Here is a 23,496-nt window from a genome sequence, read left to right on the forward strand (position 1 = left end):
CAATAGAGGTACAGGAAATCTATACATACGCAGTTTCGACAATGATGCCACATCCAGATTCTATAATGCAGCTGTCACTGTGAGAACTTAATGCTCTTACATTTCTTCTGATCTCACAGTACACAATCATACTCAAATGTACTGTACCATAGGTAACTGAAATTCTGAGTGACACTTCATGCATCTGATAATATGGCTTATAGTTTATAGAAGCTGATGTTAATCTGATGTCCTCTGCTTTGTAGAGAGCACCAGAACCCTGGAGTAGAGCATATGTATACTTTTGCTAAAAGAAACATGAATGTGAAAATAGGAATCAGATGCTTCTGTCAGCCTTTGCCTTGATAACATTAAAATGTCCAAATTATGATTTCTCAGCTATTCAGCTTTCATTTCCCTGTTAGCAAATGTTTAATGCACAGAATCCTGTGTGTACCCCTCCATTCTAAAGTGACGTCTGGCCTGCAGTTACGAAAGCAAGAGATTGTCCTATGAGAGGGTGTGCACATGTGAATACTAGATTAAACTTCATGCATCTGATAACATGAGTAACTCCGTGTGCAGCTGGCATATTTAGTCAACTGCATATGCAGCAGGGTGCACATGTGGAACAGAGTAACATGATTCCAGCTACTGTATTATAATCACTTTAGAACTGCAGAGCTGGAAGGGACCCTATGGATCATCAAGGCCAGCCTCTGACAAGGAGGAAATAGTGGGAAATAGAACTCCCAACCTCTGGCTTCGCAGCCATAGACCTAAACCACTGAGCTATCCAGCAGTTCTACAGCAGCTTTTAGACTATCCCAACAACAACTGCTACTACTGCTGCTGCTGCTGCTGTTGTTATTATTATTATTATTATTATTATTATTATTATTATTATTATTATTATTATTATTATTATTATTATTATTATTATTATTATTATTATTATTATTATTATTATTATTATTATTATTATTTATTTATTTATTTATTTATTTATTTATTTATTTATTTATTTTTATTTATTTTTATTTTTATTTTTATTTTTTATTTTTATTATTTGCACTATGGGTGTTGTAGTGATATAATAAACCCTTACGTGTGATCTGTAAAAGAATAATCCCATTCTTTGATGAGAAAATTGGTAATGGTAACTGATTTACATTTCTTGGTTTCTACAGAGATATTGACTGGCATCCTGTTGGGGTTTCTCCACAGGCAGCTAATACTACACAGGTAGTTTCATTATTTGATGAAGTGTCTGTTGCGTGACTCGTTGTACAACTAATTGTACAACTTGTTGCACATCCAGACACCTTGCCAAATACAGGAATCACTTGCGCAATGTTAGTTGCATGCAGAGAATTCTCTAGCAGAATACTAGCCCTTTTAGGCAATAATACTGATCCATTGAACTTTCATATTATATTTGAATGGCAGCTGCTGGTTGGGGGAGATAGGGAGTAGCAGATGATACCGCACAAAGCAAAGGTGAGGAGTATATAAATCTTTGTTTCTGGAACCAATTACCTTTTAATTTTGTAATGGCTTGGATTATTTGAGAGCCATTGGTTTGCAAGGACTATCATAGTTTTGTGCAGCATTAGCTTTTTTTCCCTTCTAAGAAGTCTGCAGAAGATACTTTAATTTTATAATGTTTTAAAAAATGTTATACCTAGATTAAAAAGACAGAACATGCAGCGAAAATTAACAAAGAACAAATGCTGTTGAAACAGCATAAACAAGTCTGGTGGACAGAGCACAAAAGACTGCACGAAAACAGGTAAGACTGGGAATGCTTGGTAAAGTAACTGAAAAATTGATTGTAGAGGGTGAGCACCACTTAACCAATATCTGTAAGAGATTATATCTAAGAAATGTGTTTCCCCAAAAATAAGAGGAATGTTTTATTTTTATTTTTTCATTTACCACCATCTACATTTATTCAAGTACTGTACAGTCATGTCATCTTCTTCTGGTTGCTGCACCATGGTGGAGGGCAGGGTTTCACTTAAATAAGGCTTATTTTGGGGGTAGGGCTTATATTATGAGCATCCTGAAAAATCCTACTAGGGCTCATTTTCAGGTTAGGTCTTATTTTCGGGGAAACAGGGTAATTGGATATATAATGGTAGATGAATTTTACCATGATAAAATAATGCATATTAAATGGAAGAATCTGTTTTATGTCAGATTTATGCTGGAGTCCTCTTGGCTTCAGAGATGGCAGCAATGCCTGAGAATGCAAAATCTTAATCGGATTTATTATCCCTTAATTGGAACGATGAATGAGTTAAAAGCTCATATTTGGGTGTACACACAGAAAGAGAGCTCAGGAGTGCTGTCAATGCAAGGAACGACTTGCACTCCTTTGAGGAACCAGAGAATTCAAAACATCTTTATAGTCAGGCAACCTATATGGCTGCTCCCAAGCTGGAGCCATTGATTTATAAAAACAGTGCCAAGTGCAGTCTAGTGTTGGAGGATGGAGAAGCATGTTGGTCTGGCTAAAATAGTCATGAGAACTAGGAAGTGAGGGCCCTCATCCCAAGGGCAGGTCAGAGCAGTAAGTACAAGGAATTGATTTTGCATGTTAGGGAACCTTTATAGGAGCAAATTGATTGAATGTGATGTCATTTGTGGAAAGAGGGATAGGAATACCTGGGTAAGGACCGTAAACCAGAGAATCATAATAATTAAAAAAAATATTCATCATAAAAAAAGCTATTTGATGCTTCAGCCCAAAAGCTACCCTCATATGTCTTTAAGAGCTTACAGTATATAAGATAATAGGACGCAGATAAAGTTTATATGCAAGAAGAATTGAACTGAATTGAATTTATTGCTGTCAAAGACCAGCACCAAACAATCTATAGTGGTGCCTCACTTGACGACGTTAATCCGTTCCAGCGAAATCGCTGCAGAGCGAAATCGTCGTCAAGCGAGGGGAAAACCCTATTGAAATGCATTGAAAACCGCTCAATGCGTTTCAGTGGGCTAAATACCTGATCGTCCAGTGAAGATCCTCCATAGGGCGGCCATTTTCCGGTGCCTGTTAAGCGAAAAATCCATCCTAATCACAGCGGGGAGCCATTTTGCAGAGCGGGTGGCCATTTTGAAACCCAACAATCAGCTGTTTTTAGATCGTCGTAATGCAAAGAATCAGTTCCTGAAGCAGGGAACTGATCATCATCAAACGAAAATCGCCCATTGAAACATTGTTTTGCGATCACAAAAGCATCGCAAAACCCTCATTGTCAAGCGGAGTCATCGTTTAATGAGGTAATCGTTAAGCAAGGCACCACTGTATATGGTACACAACAAAACAGAACATGCAGTATACATTATGTTAAACAATGAATCCATAAAAGTATGTAAAATTTATGTCACAAGTATCCAAAACTGGACAGGGGGATGCTGGTGTGTTATGAGAGAACTGTGGCAAGCTATGGCAGCTGCACAGAATTTGGCCGCTTTATTAGTAATATGATCAGAAAGATCAGAAAGAAATAATGTATAAAAGAACATGTCCTACAATGTCCACTTCCCCACTATTGCAGGAACATAAATGGTCTTGATACGGTACTCCCTGATATCTCCATTACAAGAACACAGCAGACAAGACATTGAATTGGGCTAGTGTACGGGCTTCCCTGAATTTGGGGAAAGCTAAATTAGCCAAATAGGTAGAGGGCACAAAGGTCTTATTTCTGAAGGCACTACATATACTCAGCAAACTTAACTTTTCTTGCAAATCTGTGTTCCAGGATCTGCAAGAAGAATGTATCTAGGGAAAATCTAAAACAAGGAGGCAGGACAAAGTAAAAGGCAGTGTCACATTTCAGAGAGAATGTTGGGGCTCGCAAAGACTATGCAGGACAGATAGAGATACCAGACTTGTGAACCTAGGCTGGAATATATTAGGTAGCAATAGGGTTGGACAGTCATGCAACAGGAAAAAATAGGAAGTGAAGGCAGAAAGGTGCATGTCAACAGTGGTGAGTTCGGCTGAAATATGAGACTGAGAGATAAAGATATAAGTTGGCTGTAGGGAAAATAAAACGTAAGGCAAAATGAAGAGTTCTGGGATGGTTGGTGGAACTGAAAATATTAAATACATAAATCTTTTAAGTGTGCCCAATGAATGTTTCACTGAAGAAATGGTACAGTGGCTTTTGTGAACCTGTCAATGAAGATTTCAGCTCACTGTGGCTATAGCTTAAAAAAGGAAACAAAGATGAGGAGAGACATGAAATATTCCATGGATCCTTGAAATGAAAAATAGTAACTACATTTTGTCTAAATTATTGAATGTCTTTAGATCTCATACTCTGCCCCAGTCTTTGGCTACAAAAGAAATGAGGGTATTTGCTCTGATCCGAAAGTGTTTTTTTTCCCAGGCAAAAATTAGAATCTGAATTACAAACCTTTTATGATGAAGGAAGTGAATGTTTTTTGGACCTGTGGGACTTGCGTAAGTACTTTATTTCTGGACTACTGTAAATTGAGTCTTTATAAGTACACAGTGGCATATTCAATGTAAAATTGCACTAATATAAATTCTGAGACAAAAGGATTTGGGCACACACCCATCACTGCAACCATTCAGCTTAATGTCCATTTTAACTATAGTGATACTTTTTCCCTGGGGAGAAGAAAATCAGTCCTGACCATAAGAAGGTGCCTTACTTTGTCCAGAAATTTGCTTTGTACTTTGGAAAGAACGCCCATGTCTTTGGGAAGCAGTTCTAGATGTTGCAGTGTCTCTTCTTTGGAGACTTGGAAAATGATATATGTCCACTTCCTGGTCTCTTGGGAAACTTGCAGAACCTGGAGACGTTTCACTTGCCACAAACCTGTTGGATCCAACTAAGTGCTATCACGTTTGAAGAGCAACAAAAGATAACTTGGGATAGCGATTAGAGATGGGCGTGAACTGCCATTTTGGCGGTTCGTAATGGTTCATTCTTTGGATGCACAGGTGTTCCATGGACACATTGGCTTCCCTCCTCTGCTTCCTCCTGGAGGGGCCTACTCAGAGGCAGGGTCCTGGGCTTCTCTGCCTCACCTCCTCCTCTTGAGTAGATGCCTACCAGAGGAAGCGGGGGAGAGAAGCTGGAGTGCCCACAGAACGCCTGTGCATCCAAAGAATGAACCATCAGTTATGATGTATGCAGAGTCTTGTCTGATTATGAGATGGATTGATCCAACAAAGAAGGTGGCTAGAAAAGGAGGGAGATGAAGCAGTAGAATGAGGATGTCCAAACTAGAGAGCTTAAGCCAGAGAACACCCTCAAAGAGGCAGTGATACCAGTCATTTTACCAGTGCTTTGCCAAAATGGAACATCTCTTTCCCTAAGTAACGATGAATGTTCTCAGGATGGGGGGGGGCAAATAGGGTGAAGGGTGCAGTGTAGTCATTCCATCCCTTCACAGATCTTCTCTGATGCTACTACCAGATCTGTCTGCTACCTACAGTGTGTTGCTGTAGAATTCAGAAGGCAGCTGTCCAAGAACAAGGAGGGACCATCTCTCACTTGACGCTCCTAGAAGTTTCTGAATTTCAGCTCTTTGCAAACCTATCTATGCAGCAGTTAAGAAGAGTGAACTGAGTGAACTCTGTAAACATCCTCTCTCTTTTGGCCTTCCCTCAGATGGTCGTCAACAGCCATACAAAAGACATATGCAGGAGCTCCATCTTCATTCACTTTTTGTTCTTTGCAGAGCCTAATTCTTTAATTCAAGAAGAATGAAAATCTCCTTCTTCTGGAAGATACGTCTTATATTAGAAATGCATCCTGTAATAAACTATTAATGACTGACTCTGATGTTTGACTCTTTAGCTGAACAAAACCCCTAATATGTATTAAACTTCTTCTAGGATATAAATTATCAAGAGATTTGGATGAATTTCAAGCTAATACAGTGCAGCCTATTTGGCAATTAAGAGAAGATTTAAGGTACAGACTGTTGGAAATGCAGGCAAACCGTGAATGCCCAGAATATGAGTTCAGTCCAGATGCAGTGGTAGAAGAGGTTGGTAAATCAGTAATTCTGTAGAGATTCCATCACCCCATTTATTTAATGTTTGTTATAATATGCCTGTTATTTTTCTTTGCTTGTGCAAAACTGGACAAAGGAGAGAAAGATTGTGTGTAATCATGGAAGCCAGTGTTTTATGGACTAGACAACTGGTTGTAGATTTCAGTTTCTTAAGACTGCTTAATTTCCCTGCCTTAATCTTGCTTCTTGTCTTATATTACAGTGATTCTTTCTCTTTGGCCCTTCTGATTTTTTGGACTTCATTTCCCATAAGCCTGAGTCAGCGTGACCAAGGATCAGGCATTCTGGGAGTTAATGTCCAAGACATCTGAAGGGCTACACATTGGAAACCATTATGTTAACTACGAAAGTTTAATGCAATATCCACAGTACAGTATTTCCATGCTTGCTGGCATGTACAGTAATGTATTGTGGGGAGTCTGGCACATATAAAAGCCCTGTTGCAGAATATTCCCATGCACCTGATTGTGTCCTAGACCTTCACATGTTGAGTGCAGAGGTCTGCAGATTGCTTTGTAACTGCATTCAGTGTATCTGGAAGTTGAGTCATGGCAAATTGACTTCTTTCTTGTTAGGTTGAAACAGCCTGCTTATCCAAGTAGCTTCTTCAGTCTGAGGAGAGTTGGTAGGAGACTCCTGATATATCCTCCACATTGGTTTAACTTCCCTCTGGTCTGAATAGTCCCGGACAAAGGACTAGGGGTGAAGGATAATCCCACTTCTGCTGTCCTCCACCTATTGTCATGGGTCATTAACAGTCATTAACAGTGGTCTTTCTGGTATGTGTGCCCTAATCTTTCTAGGGATGGATGAAAGGGCAGGATGATAAATAGGGGCCTCCACCCCTCTTGAGGGATTTTCTATATGCACATGTATGCACATGACTCAACTGTCAGATAACCTCACCTGGATGACTGGGAATCTTCACAGATATATTGTCTTCAGTGTAATATTGTTGCAGAGCTCCCGTGATTGGGGAGTCTGATAAGTCATAGGACTATCATCAAAATGTTACAGTCATAGGACCTATGGTCCAAACACAGTTACAAAATCCTCTGCAGGTCTCCACAGAGAGGTCTAAGATGTTGCCAGTTGTATACGTAGATACATTCAGAGACGGGACTTACATATGCATCCATGTCACTACCACATATTTAGCACTGCATGTCAGCAGGAAATTACCTTATTAGAGCTGTTGTCCCTGCAGAATCAACTGCTTAATTAAATTGTGGCTTTAGCAAAGTATTTCCAAGTCCGAGGTTCATTTTTCTATTTTATTTTGATTTTACAGTAGTGTAAAGTTTTTCATTTTCTGGTGTTTATCATTTTCTGGTGTTAGGGTGGGGAACAGGTTCTTCTTCGTGGTCTCTGTGAATGCACACTAATGGGTTTTATCTGTGCCTGCACAGAGGTTTCCGGAATCTTCTAGAGCTCAACACTGTTTGCTAGGACCGCCCCCTAGTACACATGGTCCGCCCACCCTGGCAATTGCCTCAGTTCCTTTTTGCTGTCGCTGAGGTTTCTTCTCTTCGACGAGCACCATTCGCTATTGCATTCAAAAGGAATTTGTGAGAGACTTTGTGCTTTTTTCTCCTCTCCACTGCCCCCCTTTTCTCCTGTTTTCACTCTCCTTAACCCTTTTTCATAGTTTATGGCCTCTTCTGGGGCTTTCAAAAGGTGCACTTCGTGCCCCAGTAAAATTCCTCTGACCGACAGCCACAACTCTTGTCTCTTCTGCCTCATCGAGGCCCATCAGCCAGCTTCTTGCCCTATTTGCAAGAAGTTTACTAAGCAGGCTCTAACATTAAGACGGCAGTGTCTCCGTTCTTAATTGTGGGAACGTTCTCTTCACCATTCACCGAATATGGAATCCATACAGCCACCACCACCTCTATTACCGTCTCCGGATGCTTCTGTGGCTTCCTCAGTAAAGTCCAAAGCCAAGGCTAAACTGCCTACCAAAACTAAGTCTGGTGGTTTGACACCCAAATCTACAGCAGTACTAAAATCTCCCTTGGTACCTGAACAGCAGCTGAACTCGAAGAAATCCAAAAAGTCATATTCTGCTGCACGGATTATTAAAATCAGAAAGACAGACCGGTCTCTTCGATACCACTTCATGAGCAGCAGACTATCTGTCTTGATTCTGTTTCGGTAGACGATGATGATTATCTCCCTCCACCATCAGGACAACTACCATCACCTCTGTTGGCACAGTCCCCATCTTGGGCCAATAATTTGGTTGACGTTACTGTGCTTCCAAAATATGACCAATCAGGCCCTTCAGGTTGCTCCGTCTCCATGTGTCAGTCAGATTCAGCATCTACTTTGTCTGATCTGCAACCACCGCGCAAGCGGTCCAGGAAGACACATCATACACCAGAGACTGGTCACTTTGATGTCGGTGCCCCTCACCCTCAGAGATCGACAGGAACTCTTGCATTGCATGATTCTCATACGCGATACCGTCATCCTAAAATGGTTACTCTCTATAAGCTGCCCACTTATTATCAAATGCCATCATCACGATATCGACACCACCAATACTGCTACGGACATCCTGATATGGAAGTTTATGTCGAACCTAAACGACCTCAATACTCTTATTATTACTCAGAGATCAGCATTCCACTTCTGATGACTCCCTGCCCCTCCCAGTACTGAAGCACCATAAATTGTCTTACAAAAGAAAACAAGTTATGGCACATGCCCTGTCTTAACTACTGACACCGAAACCATCTACAACGCCTGCGGTACCATAGGAGGCCACATCATCAGTACAGGCTACTACCACTTATACTGGCCCTTCCCCAGTACTACACCAGATTACACAGTCCCATTGTTCTCACCACGCGGAAGCTCAACATAATGCTCCTCAAACATCACTTACCAAACGGAAGATTATCAAGTCGAAACCTGTACAAACCATCTTTAGATGATGGACCCTCTCCATCTCAAATCTCATCTGCATCCTCTGATACTGACACCTCAGATTCCTTTCTACCCCCTGAGTCAGTGCTGGATTTGCCAACTCCAGACTCTGATGTTGCAGATATGAATCCTCCTTCTCCATTGGAGGATTTTTCATCTTACTCACACCTGGTTCTACGCATTGCTAAGGCAATGGACTTAGATGTACAACAACCAGTGCAGTCTCAGTCTGACAAAGTCTATAAGAACATTAACGAAGACCAGACCCCTCCACTTGGTATGGGGTTTATTCCATCTCTCCTTAAATTGATTAAGCAAACATGGGCTAAGCCATCCTCGGTCCAACACATCTTGAGATGGGCCGAGAACCTATATAAAACTCATGGTGACAATACAGATTTCCTTTCCAAACATCCACCCCAAAATTCAGTTACAGTAGACGCAACTCAGAATAGAGCTAGAAATTGCGCTAATGCAACACCAAACAATAAAGAAGGCAGAAAACTTGATATTATTGGACGCAGGGTATACTCTCTGGCTCCTTTCACTCTGCGCTGCAAACTACCTTGCAGCCATGGGAGCGTACCACAGGTTCTTGTGGAACAAGGTGCTCCCTTCACTCCAATCAGCACAGGGTGAATATAAACCAAGAGGCCTAGCCTTCCATCAGGAAGCAATGGCTTTAGCTCACCAAGAGTGCATCACGGCTAGACATATCGTAGAGGCTGCCTCAAGACACATAGCCATTGCTGTCACCCTTAGAAGGCATGCCTGGTTACGCTCTGCACATATTTCTGATGATTCTCGCATGCGTATTGAGGAGTTACCCTTTGACTGGGTCGGCCTCTTCGATACCAAGACTGATTAAATTCTTGACAACCTGCAGAAAATGAGAAAAACTGCAAGATCTTATAATACACAATCCTACTACAAACCACAATGCTATCAATGGTGTCAACCATATCCCTACCAATAATACAAACCATTTGTTGACAGAGATACTTAGTCTGTCTCATCCTTTCAGCCTCGCCAGAACAATCAGTGCCAACGTCCACGTCAGTCCTTTCGTAGACCTGACAAAAAAACAAAGCAAAATTTTTAACCCTTATCCAGCCCAGTTCTCTACTCTTCACTCCCCTCGTACTTATTTGACTCACCTAGCACCTCATTTCACATAGTGGGCGACCATCACCACAGACAAATGGGTATTCACCATCATTGCCACAGGTTATGCCATAGAATTCGCGACCTTCCTGCCATCAAGAACTGTTCTTACCGCACCGTCTCACATCCTGGATATCGAGGTCCTATCCCTCCTCTTGAGATGCAAATCTCTAGTGTTTCCATTAGGCGACAAACCAGTTTTTTTCTCAAGGTACTTCACAGTACCCCAAAAAATACGGAGGCCTTCGCGCTATCCTCAACCTACGAGATCTCAATTATCACATTTTCCATCACCATTTCCACATGGTAACCTTAGAACACATCCTACCGCTCCTTCAGCAAGGCGACTGGTTCGCAGTAATAGACCTAACAGACGGCTATTTTCACATCAATATTCGTCACAATCACAGAAAATTTCTCAGATTCTCACTAGGAAACACTGTTTACGAATTCAAAGCCCTCCCATTTGGACTTTCTACCACTCCTCGCATTTTGACAAAGTGCATGGCCCCTGTGGCAGCCTATCTCCACACACGAGGGATTTCCATCTTCCCTTACATAGATGACTGGTTACTCATAGCCGCCTTCCATCTTCAAGCTCTGCACAGCATAGACTTTACTCTTCCTCCTAGAGAATCTGGACCCAAGGGTCAATCAAACCAAATCTACACTCATTCATTCACAACGGGTGAACTACATTGGGGCAATTCTAAATTCTTGATCAGTGAGAGCCTTTCTTCCCCAAGAACAGGCTATGAAACTGTACAATGCGATTCAGCAATTCTGTCCCCACACTTTGGTCACTGCACACCATGGCCAATGACTACTCGGACTCATGGCATTGACAGCATCAGTGATTCAGCACACATGCCTCAAAATGCACTCTTTGCAGGCATGGTATCTCCCTCTCCAATATCAGACTCTCCCACGATGTTACTGAGAGTCACAGCCGAACTAGCAGCCCAGCTAGAATGGTAGAACACACCACACAATCTATTCATTGGCAGACTTTTTACACCACTTCAACTCACCATGCAAATAACCACGGATGCAAGTCCAACAGGTTGGGGAGCTCATTGCAACAGTCTCCACATTCATGCCCTCTGGTCTCCCTCAGAAAAACACCTGCATATAAACAACCTAGAACTGCTAGCCTTTCTATATGCTGTAAAAATGGGATGAAATAGTCTTAACTATTTTTTAAATCATCCAGAGAGTGCAATTGTTAGAAATGAGAGAGGCATTACTCTCTTGTCTATTTTGACATTTTGTGTGCTGCTTCTTTGTGTCTCTACAGGCTCCAGAACAAAAAACAAAACAAAAACAAAAAAACACCCCTGTATTCATGCCAGCCTGCCTAGTTGTGAGGGACTGACTGTTTCAATTGTATGATGGAGCATCTTACTCCTAGAGTTCTGTTGAAACATAAATGTGTTGCTTCTTTTCCTCCCTTTCCCCAGTCATATGTACTAGTGAGAGAAGAATCTCTGCTTGTTGCCTCATGCCCGCTTAGAAGGTTTATGGTCTGTTTGGGCCCCTCAGGCACAAAGGGACTGTTCATGCATGTCAGACTATCTTAGTGAATTGAATTGTGCCATTAGGGAGAGCCAAGGTGGCGTAGTGGCTGGAGTGTAGGATTAGAAGCAGTGGGGGAAATGGTTCAAATTTCTACTTAGTTGCAATGTTTACTTGGGCCATTGACTCTCTTTAAGCCTCCCTGTCCTAGGGTTGTTGTAAGATTCTTTTTTTTAAAAGGTATGGGGGGAACTATTTATGTTACCTTAAAGTTCTTGAAAGAGGAGCAGAATAAAAATCAAGGGAACAGTTGAACAATGTTGTGTCTCGCCCTGCATCAAGATCTGGGGAGCATTAGCCACAACTTCATTTTCACTTATTAAAACAGTATTTCTTAAAAATTAGGTAGAATTTGTGAAGAAACAACAGAAGGTAATTTTGGAAAAGCTTCACTTTGAAAGAGTAGCTTTGGAGCAAGAACTTGAAGAATTCACCCATGATGTAAGTTTATCTCCTTTACCTGACTTACAGTAAGAAGAACCAGAACTGTTTGTCTTATACCTTTGTCATCTGACTTTATTGTAGGCATTGATATGTTCCTCAAAAGACAGGACTGCACTCATGCATGAAATACCACCACAGTTACTGGCTTTGGAGTGCCCCTATCCTGATCTGAAAGCATCAGTGTTTGCAGAATTTCAGAAACTTGCAGATGGGTATTGGCTGAAGGTCCAAGAGATTGATCAAGAACTAAAAGACATATCAAGGTAATAACCCATGATGTCGTTTTTCTTTAAGAGCTAGGCAAAATATTTTGCTGTTTCGAGTCTTCTGATACCGCAGTTTCATTTAACAGAAATCAAATTAGTTCTCCTTTTGTGGAGCCCAACACATAGTTGATTCACTGCCCAGCTCTATGGGATTAAATAGTCAGTAGCTGTTTGCACAGCTGAAAGAACTATCGCTTTTTAGACTGGCTTGTCTAAAATAATAAGCAAAATGTTCAAGTGAGTTAAATAACCAGAAATACCATCTGTGGTAAACATTTTCACATTTTATATAGTTACAAAGATTTTAAAATCATTTTCTAATTAAACTCATTCATATGGGAATTAATATTTTTATGTAGAGAATAATCACTTACAAAGATAAACTCCCATCTTTCCACAAAATGCAGCCCTCATTTCTTCCCTACTCCTATCTAGATAGATACTAGGGAAACCTTGTGTCTACATAGATATCATGAAACCTTAATGAACTGTCCACTAAAGACATGTTAAGTACTCAAGGAGGTTTTGTTTTTGGTGATTTTCCTAGTTTTGCAATGCCAAGACTCACTGCCAGGCCTTTTCCTTGCGCCAATAAGATATCCCAGCTTCCTTCCTGCAACAACAAGACCCTGGTCTCATTCTCCCCCCCCACCCCTATTTTTACTAGCTCTTTTTTGTTTGTGATTGTGCACAGAACATGGTTGGGTTTTGCACAGCGTTAAGCTGTTTTCGGTGAATTCTGCAGAAGAAAGATTGGATTTTGTGCCGCAATTGTAATAACCAGGTGCAGTTTGGCTTTTGTTCCAGAAGAATGATCAGCAAACTTCAGATAAATGCCGTGATATTTTTAAGGGCAAAAATTTAACTGACTGTTATGAGATAAGGGAATTTGCTCTTTGTTTCCCACTGAGGGCAGGAAGCTGCAAGGTTCATGTTCTTACTATACCACATACAGTATCTGCTCTGGGAGATTAACATATTTAGGCCACTATAGCTCAAAATTACATTTTATGAAGAGTGGTACTGGGCCAAAATCCTCTTTCTCCCTCTCCTTTCCATAGCTGATTCCCCATCTTTCATTTAAAAATAAGAATTGTAGGTATAGTTTTATAGTGGGACTGTGGAAACAGGGCTACTCCAATGTCCTTTCACATGTTGGCCTTTGCTAATCCCCTATATGGTGGAGGAGTGAAATAACTGATTTTAATCAAGTTTTCTGTTTCCTCATTCATTTACTTCCCTAGCAAGATTGCATACCAGATTGTGGTGATAATAATGAAAACACTAACTTACCGTTCAGTAGACTCTCACTAACAGCTTTGGAGCCAAATCCAAAATGCCTGGTCATGCAGCCCGTATGCGTTTTGTGTTCTGAACAGATACAACATTCTGCAGAAAGAACTGTGGCACTGAGGTTTTGAGTCTATTTATTCACCCTCTGTGTTGGCCAATGTCTCTCCTTCCACCAGTATCTGTTATAAATGAAGTGGGAGGCCAGAAACAAGTAGCAGTAGAAACAAATAGTGATTAGAGTTAAACACACATCAACACTGCAGAGCAATGACTGAGGGAGTCATTCCTGGTTTGTGAAATCCGACTTCAAAGAAACCTGTGTCTCAAGTCCTGGAGACCAGTCACCAGATGAAGCAAACCTATTTGCATATCTCCTAGAGACAAGAGGAACTCGTGCTGTGAGACAAAATTATTTCATTAGTTAAGGATTTTCCCCTTCTGATCAAGGGCTATCTCTAATGTCTCTTTCTGGCCTCAGATGCATCATATTAAGACTTGAGGCGATGAACCACATGCCAAGTGCTCCTGCGGTACCATGGTAGAAAATGGGGGAGACTTACGGTATTGTCTTGCTGTGTAAATGCTAGAATTGCTGTGTCACTTCCTGCACTCTGCTGTCATCACACAGTGAAGCAGAACGATGGGCTGTTAATATTCCTCTGAAAATACCATTTAGAGTAGAAACCATGCTCTTACAAAAGATACAGTTGGAGTCTGGTGATGTTAAAACTTGAACCCAATTACCAGAAGGAGCACTGCCGAGAGAAAAAAAAAATACATTCTGGCAGTGGAGAAGATCTCTGTTTGAGCTGCTAATAATTGGTCAGTAGTGAACAGTCAGTAGTCCTCACCTTTTCAGGAGCTGAGGAAAAAGGAGAAGAGAAATGCTACACACAAGAGAACACCTTTCCTTCATGTTTTCTATATGCCTTAAGCCTATAATGTTGAACTTCTTTCTGAAAGGTATATTTTATACCTATGTTATCCTCAAAACATGCATAATGTAAAAGCAGAGTTGGCTAGTAGTTGGGAAGATTTTAAATCAGAATCACATAGGCAGCCATGCAACAACCAAACAAAATGGGGTCTTCATGAAGTATATGATTAAGAGATTCTCACACAGTACTTTAACCTACGAAAGCTGCTCATTATAACATCCAGTCAGATCTGATGTTAAAGCTATTTGGTGCTTCATGCAGTAGTGTGTGTGTGTGAAAACCAATAGAATGAAATAGAAATAATTTTTTGAAGTTTTGGCTAAAATCCTGTTGCTTAGCATAGGAAATTACACTAGAAGTAGGCCCATTTAATTAGTGCAGATTTGTTGAATCAACTCCTCCATAAATTCCATTGATTCAAAAGTGCCTATTTTTTTTTTTAAAAAATGACTTACTCTAACATAGCAAGTCACAACTAAAGTAGGCCCATTTCAGATCAGTTGAATTTATAGAAGAGCTGACTCATCAAATCTCCACTGACTCAATGGGCCTACTCTAGTGCATAGTAATCAACAAGATTTAAGCCTTTGTTTGTGAAATCCTAAGAGTAAAATTACAGTACAGTGCTGTGTATGTTTAATTATGACCTGTACCGTTCAATGACAATTATTTCCTTGTAAGTATATTTATGGTTACATCCTTAGTTTATTCACAGAAGGTTTTGAAATTAATAACAGTATACTGAATGGCAATGTCAACCTCTTAGTTAGTGCTTTTTACTGACACCAGTGCTATAAAAATGATAAGCAAGTCGGCTGTAGTGCCAACGATGATGACAGGAAGACTCATATGGGGAGATGCGGTCTTTGAGATAGCTTGGACCCAAACTGTTTAAGACCAAAACCAGCATTTTAAATTGTGCGCAGAAATGGAGCAGCAGTCAGTTGAGCTGTTGTGACAGGGGCCTTATATGATCCCTGTCATCAGTTACAGTTAACAATCTGGCTGCGGCATTTTCGGCCTGTGGATGTTGCCGAGCACTTTCCGACGGCAGCCCCATAAGGAGCACATTACAACCATCCAAACAGGATAGAATTAAGGGGAGGAAGGTGCATTTAAAAAACATCTCCCCATCTTTTCTCCAGCAGAGCAACGCGTGGAAAGTCTGGATTCAACCTACTTCATTTATAGCTACATGTAAGAGCGTACAGCCTTTCAAATGGAAAATATATGGGTAGCCATTTGTTGAATATATAATTTAGATAGATTCTTTTCTGGGCTGGAAACAGTGCACATGTAAAAGGATGCTAAGCATGCAGCTATTGGGCAGTGCTTCAAGAACTCTTGAAGCGTGTTCAGCCGAATCAGCCTCGCCCTCCTCCCCATGGGTACCCTCGATTCGAAAAAGCCTTTGGAAGATGTCTTGAGCCTGGCCTTTTTCCGTGGTGTTGCAATGGTGCTGATAGGAGATTGTTCTACACTGCAAATGTTGGATTTGGGCCATAGCATCAGGGGAATCAAATGACTCTCAGGAGGGCCGAGATAAATCTATAAAGGTTTCAGTCAGTCACCATTTGTGCTTCTGATGCTATGCTTGTTGTGGCAATTACTCTGTGTCTGCTGATACTGTAGAAGTCATCAGTCAGAAAAATCCTCAGATTATGTCATGTTTGCTCATGGTGTAATCATAGTGTCCCCATCCCATCCCCACCCCCACCATGTTGGTGCCTATGGTTCTCTAAACTGAGTGCTTCCAAGCTTTTCATAGCTCTTCTAAAGCTTCCTGAACTAAGGGGGTGTATCAAGGAGTAATTCTCCTCTACCAGCTTAGTAGCCAGACACTTCTGGTGCAACAATTGGCAATGACACGGTTGACATATGTGGAAGCTGACATCTCAGTTGGCGTCATTGTTGTAGTTTGTCTGGCTGCGAATGCAGTGAAGCGGTGCATCAAATTTACATTGTCCTAGCTATTATAGAGGGTAGCAGGGGATTACAGTTATGGTATTGGGAGGGTCACTTCCCTTAGGAGGTTTTTATGTTCTTTAGTGGGTGTAAAGCTAGGGATTAACTTGGGGTAAATCTGATTCAGAGGAAATATAAAGCAGCTGCCTGAGGGTGTTTGTGTATAGGCCCACTGCCAAGTTTCAGTTCTGAAACCAAATAATGGTGGTAGCTGGGTTTTTTTTCCTTGTGGAAAAATGATTGCTATGTTTTTAAGTAGGTGCCAAGTTTAATATTTGAAACACATTTCTGGTGTAGTGTGGTTTTGGTTAACTCCCATAATATACATGGATCGTATTCATTTTAAGGTAATTCTATCGCCTGTGGATTTTTAATGTGTGATGGGGGCCTTACTTAGCATAACTTGTCTCATACTAAACATGCTCATCATCTACAAACAAGGCCAAGATTCCTGATGGGGAGGAAGCCCTTTATATGGCAGAGGTAGCTTTGTTGTATGCATATGTTTGCCTCAGTATTGGAGGGCTGGACCCTGTTTTATGTCCAAGGAGTAGGAAGCATTTAGAGCTTAGTTCAAAATGACTCGTAATTAATCCCCCTTTCCCAATAACTAAGTTATAATATAGTTAAGTAATATTGGCTGAAATCCTGCTGCTTAGCACATTGAGTTACACTTGAGTAGGCCCATCAAATTATTGGAGATTTAGTGATCCAACTCCTACATTAGTTCAGTTCATTCAGATGTGCCAGCTTTGTTTGTGACTTACTAGAGTGTAGTAAGTCACAACTAAAGTAGGCCCGCTTGTATGAAATCGGACTTAGGGAGGAGTTGACTCAATAAATCTTCACTGATTCAATCGGCCTACTGTAGAGCAACTTAGTACACTAAGCAACAGGATTTCTGTGGTTATGACTATAATTTAATAAGGGACAACTGTACTTCTTTTGTAACTTTTAAATTACTTTAGTAATTATTGTCATGAGGCTTCATTAAGTGATGAAGGATAAATATCCCATGGTTCAAGTCCTGATTGTGCTGCCATGTTGAGATTTGTTGGAGACATTCAGATGATGACAGGAGTAGACAGGAATACAGTATTTTGTCCCACAGTCCAGTGCCTTCTAACACCCAGTGTTGCTGGTTTTTAAAGTAACTGAAACCATTTCCTAGTTATTTTCAATGAATGGGAAGTAAAGAGTTATTCTTTGACTTTTGTAACTGTAATAGTAACTTTTTGGCATTGGCTTGGTGTCTCCTGTTTTGAAAGTAATTTTCCAATTCTGTGGCCGTACAACAATCATGTGAGGTTAGTTGGAGTGGCGACGCTTGTTGAGGTCTACCAAATAAGCAGAAGATTTTGTGTTAATTGGCAAACATCCTCTCCTCCACTCATATTTGCTGAGATGATTAAAGATGGGGAGGACTTTAAGGAAGAATCATGGGGGGGACACTATTCTTGTGTGTGTGTGCACGCACGCGTGAGCACATGCACACAAACAAACAAGCACAACATACTTATTTTAATGCCTCCAGCTCAAACTGGTTCTAGAATAACTTTCTTCTTGAGGATGCCTATTTTATTTACATAGAGAAATGGGGGAAATTTTGAAATGGGGAGGTATGTAAACATCCACTTTCTCTGATGGCCTTTTTGAGTGTCCTCCCCAGGGGGACTGCAAGCATCCTGAGAAACTGAGCTGATACGACACTTGTACCAAGTGTCTTAAATGCTTATGTATTGCTGTTTTTATACATTCTTGGTCTAAAGTGTCTTCTGCGGTGTTTAGCATTTGCTTAAAGATGCAAAAGGAGGTAGCATCCTCAGCTTCAGAATTGTGATAAGATTCAGGCAGGCCTTTATGAAATAGGTAAAAAGAGGCTGTGGATGTAGGGAATGAAAACATCAGTACGTGAACTGCAGTAAGGAGTAAGCTCTTCTGCAAACAGTGAAGAACAGTTATGATGGGTTTATGAGTGCACTGTGATAAATGGGGATAAATATTTTCTTCATCATGACAGTATGTAGCCCTTCAGATATGGATCAGTCCTGACATCACTAAGAGCAGGGGCAACAGCTTTTGTGAAGTCTTTGACTGCTCACACAGGACTATGATTGCAGACACTCATGAAACGAATTAGGATAGACATGTTATAAAGGCTGAGGGCAGTGAGTTCAACCTTAGGTGACCCAGTTGTTCTTGGACTGTGTTTCCCAGAAGCCTTCACCACCAGCAGTGCTGGCTGGGGGTTCTGGGAGTTGCAGTCCCAGAATATTTGGGTTAGCCAAGGTTGGGAACCACTGGTTTAGATGGAGGGAAGGAGAACAGAGCAGCCCTCCAAGTATTTTTTTTTTTTGCCCTAAATAATTCAAGAGCGGACATTAAGCACAGTCCTACTGCAAACGTTATTACAGCTGTCTTGTGCAGTTGCTTGGAAGTGAATGCAATCGATTGCAGCCAGGATTCTTAAGCATTCAAATTAGTCCCAGTGTTTCAACAGCTTTAATCTTGGTGCACATGGTAAGAGATTGCTTCTATTGAAGTAAAACAGATCTTTCTTCAAACTGCAATATGTTTGTGACTGATGCACAAATTATTGAACTGCTTGAGACACCTTCAAAGCAAACAAGGAAGATAATAATCCCTTCTCAGTTCCTAAGATTATGAAAGTAAATATTTTTGTAATTAATTGTTTTATGCCAGACCTGCAGTATTCTTGAGTATGACTTAATCCCAGTGAATTTCTGTAAAACATGCAGTATGGTGGGTTGCGTTGTTACTGTTTAACATTAGTACAGTAACTTCAGGCTTTCACACTAATTAGGAGGAAAACAGCTGCCAATTTATTCCTGATTTCGCAGTGTTCTCACACCAAATGTACTCTTGTTTTGAAAACCAAAACATACATACACACAAACAGTATAGTGCAAATCAGTGTGGTGGGTAAGTGGAATACATCAGAGCTGGAATGAAAAAGAAGACAGTCTTGGTCCTGAATTGGAGCTTGTAACCCCAGATGTCTAGACCTATAGGTGGTAATTTTGAGGTGCAGTGGCTTGTATGTAATAGATGGCCAGCATAACCAAATGAAAACTAGATAGGCATGGTACTTGCAAAGATCTAAATAAACAGATTCCACATCTACCACCAGAAAATGAATATGTGTGCATGCATGACAGGTGCAGCCAGGTGACATTAAGGTGGCCACGTCTTCATTTTCAGAGAGGAACATTCTTCATTTAACCGTCTGCTAGAGGTCAGTTGTTATTTTGAAGGTGCCCTCCATTTGAAGGGCTGTCCAGTTTGAATTAAAGATGAAAAAACCATAAGGAGGGCGTTCAGGGGTTGGAAATTATTTATCCATAATTAGCATAACAGGCCCTGCAGGCACAGACATCACATACGGTGGTAATAGCCTTCCTCGCTTGAGTGAGATGCATTGTAACTTTGCTTACATTTTACAGAGCATTTCTAGTTTTGTATTTGTATATATAAATTAGCATATGCAAATAAACCCTCCTTTGCCTTCCTTTTTTATGCTGTATAAGTGGCCAGCTGTGGTGAGATCCATTGCCAATCAATCCCTGCTCTGGGAGGGGAAGCCACAGGAATGCTGTGGGTAGCTAAGCCTCCATGCCCCCCACTGGTGTTTGCAGACCCATTGAGTGTTGGTCCAGTTCCAGTACAATAGCAAGAGGCCTATATTTCAGTTCAGATGGAAAAATGAGAAAATAATTAGCAATTTGCACCACTCAGTATCCATTCAAATGTTATGCTGAAATAAAAATCTCTAAAACTAATAATGACAACAATGATCTGATAGCATGGTGTGAGATTTGTGGGGTTGGTGGTTTGTTTGTATTTTGACTGGAAAAGAACTGCACTTAATCATGTTCTTTTTCTGTTAGAGAATCATTAGGCCTGCCTTTTAAACTAAAGTTTAAACACCCAGCCATTATATGGGTATGAAGAAATTGGTAAGAAATGGATTGATTCGGAGGACAGAGGAAAATGTGAAACTACAAAGATTTCCAGAAGATTGAGCCGAAGATAGAGTAAAACTCAGAGGTGCAATATTACAATGGATTAATATAGTGGCTCCAAGATTGAGTTGTGTGGAAGATATGGAGAGACTTCATAGAGGGGGCTCGAAATGAGGGAGATGTTGTGGCTTTGTTGTGCAAACTTCTGTTAAAAAGAAAAGTTTATGAAAACAGTCAGAGAAAAGCTTGGACAGTTGTCCTACACTGGTGCTGTGGTGCAGGTGTAGTCAGATCTTTGTTGGAGGTGCTCATTACAGCTGATTACCACAATATTGGTGAAAAACAATATAAAATATATTTGGAGATACCCAAGGTTAGTGGAGGTTAAGAGAGAGATATTTCTATATTATAGAAAATTTCATAAGATAACATAATTGGTCTACTACTCTGGAGGAAGAATCTCAAGTGGAGCAAGAGGGAGTCAAACTAAGCGGAAAGCTGTTTGTTCCATCTACCATCTCAGAGGGGAAAACTGACAGAACTTTAAAAGTGTTATTGAGGTCGAGAGGATGTAAAGATTTATTTTAGAACTATTTGAGATTGGTTTTTCTAGAACTACCTGACTGGTATAGCATATGCTATTTAAAAAAGTTCACAGTTTTGGGAAGAAGAGTTAATTTGGATATTGTTGTGAAGATGGTTTAAATAAGAAGTAATATGGATGATATTGAGATTGATACTGTATTTGATAAGTACTGTGGGGACATAAATCTGAAGAACTGTTTGTTAACAAATAAGTGGTAGTGATGGGAATTCTAGGGGGTAATGGATAGTATTAAAAGAGAAGTAGAGGATGGGAGAAGGAATGGGAACTGGTAAATTAAGATTCCTTGAAGTTACAGGGTTTTACCTGGGAAAGAGGTTATTATTAGAAATGAAAAGAGATTAGACAAGGGGAACTTTAAAATGTGAGGCTGGAAGTAACTCCAGATAAAAGAAGCTAAGGCGGGGAAAGTTAGACAGTAGCATAGGGATGATTTACCGTAAATATTAAATAATTTAAAGAGTTAGAGGGTATGTGGAGAACAAAGTAAGATTTCAGTAAAACTAAAGTTAGAATGGAAATATGAGCAATAGACTAGAAAAAATATAGATAAGAGGGGTACATCACTTGAATAGTTATGTATCAGGGAGAAGAAGAAGGAGTAAAAAATGATAGAGTTGAGATGGTATAAGTAGCAGGAGAATAAGAAATGAAGATGGAATTATTGGTTTGGGGACTGTGGGTGGAAACTCCCTTCCCCCAAGGGTTTAGAAACAGATCTCTAGAAGTCAAAAGGCGGGGGGTTGTCTAGGTTTGGTGGGTCTGGGGTGTCGTTAGTTACGCTTTTGTGTTGTAGGGATGTTTTCACTACTTGGGAACAAGAAAGGAGAAAAGAAAGTAAATAATTACTGTATGGTTAACAGATTAGGACTACCAATTAATAATGTGAAAGTCCTGGGAAGTGTTATAAAGAGGAAAAGAATAGAGGTTTTATTAAACTAGGAAAAATCAGATGCAATGTTTTATTCACAATTCAAAGTGCCAGTTCTAGCCTATAAAGCCCTAAATGGTTTTGGTCCAAGCTATCCCTAGAATATTCAATATGCCAGCAAGTTTGGAAAACTCAACAGTGGCCGGAGGACTGGAAAAGATCAGTCTACATCCCAATACCAAAGAAGGGCAGTGCCAAAGAATGCTCCAACTACCGTACAATTGCACTAATTTCACACGCTAGCAAGGTTATGCTCAAAATCCTACAAGGTAGGGTTCAGCAGTATGTGGACCGAGAACTCCCAGAAGTACAAGCTGGATTTCGAAGGGGCAGAGGAACTAGAGACCAAATTGCTAACATGGGCTGGATTATGGAGAAAGCCAGAGAGTTCCAGAAAAACATCTACTTCTGCTTTATTGACTACGCAAAAGCCTTTGCTTGTGTGGACCACAGCAAACTATGGCAAGTCCTTAAAGAAATGGGAGTGCCTGACCACTTTATCTATCTCCTGAGAAACCTATATGTGGGAGAGGAAGCAACAGTTAGAACTGGCTATGGAAGAACTGATTGGTTCAAAATTGGGAAAGGCTGTATATTGTCCCCCGGCTTATTTAACTCGTATGCAGAATACATCAAAGGCTGGACTGGAGGAATCCCAAGCCGGAATTAAGATTCAACAACCTCCGATATGCAGATGATACCACTCTGATGGCAGAAAGTGAGGAGAAATTAAGGAACCTTGTAAAGGGGATGAAGGAGGAGAGTGTGAAAAACAATCTGAAGCTCAACATTAAAAAAAAACTGAGATCAAGGCCACTGGTCCCATCAACTCCTGGGAAATAGAAGGGGAAGAAATAGAGGCAGTGACAGATTTTACTTTCTTGGGCTCCATGATCACTGCAGATGGAGACAGCAGCCACGAAATTAAAAGACGTCTGCTTCTTGGGAGGAAAGCGATGACAAACTCCAACATCATCTTAAAAAGCAGAGACATCACCTTGCCAACAAAAGTCAGCATAGTCAAAGCTATGGTTTTTCCTGTAGTGACGTATGGAAGTGAGAGCTGGACCATAAAGAAAGCTGACCGCCGAAGAATTGATGCTTCTTAATTGTGCTGCAGGAGGAGACTCTTGAGAGTCTGCTGGACTGCAAGGAGAACAAACCTATCCATTCTAAAGGAAATCAAGCCTGAGTGCTCACTGGAAGGATAGATCCTGAAGCTGAGGCTGCAATACTTTGGCCATCTCATGGGAAGAGAAGACTCCTTGGAAAAGACCTTGATGTTAGGAAAGTGTGAAGGCAAGAGGAGAAGGGGACGACAGAGGATGAGATGGCTGGACAGTGTCATTGA

The 23,496-nt window shown here is 40.7% G+C and overlaps 1 protein-coding gene across 6 annotated transcripts in view; it reads left to right on the forward strand.

The window, feature by feature from the left end:
- The window catches only part of CCDC148 (coiled-coil domain containing 148), a 151,242-nt gene that overhangs the window by 47,969 nt on the left and 79,777 nt on the right, over nt 1-23,496 (forward strand). For all 6 annotated transcript variants that reach the window (XM_072982785.2, XM_072982796.2, XM_020801165.3 and 3 more), the window contains exons 4-8: nt 1,668-1,771; nt 4,389-4,462; nt 5,870-6,024; nt 12,067-12,162; nt 12,247-12,428. In XM_072982785.2, the coding sequence (XP_072838886.2) occupies nt 1,668-1,771; nt 4,389-4,462; nt 5,870-6,024; nt 12,067-12,162; nt 12,247-12,428 (611 nt within the window). The remainder of the gene's footprint in view (nt 1-1,667; nt 1,772-4,388; nt 4,463-5,869; nt 6,025-12,066; nt 12,163-12,246; nt 12,429-23,496) is intronic.

The sequence above is a fragment of the Pogona vitticeps genome, chromosome 1 (assembly GCF_051106095.1).
Source record: "Pogona vitticeps strain Pit_001003342236 chromosome 1, PviZW2.1, whole genome shotgun sequence".
NCBI classification, from domain to species: Eukaryota; Metazoa; Chordata; class Lepidosauria; order Squamata; family Agamidae; genus Pogona; species Pogona vitticeps.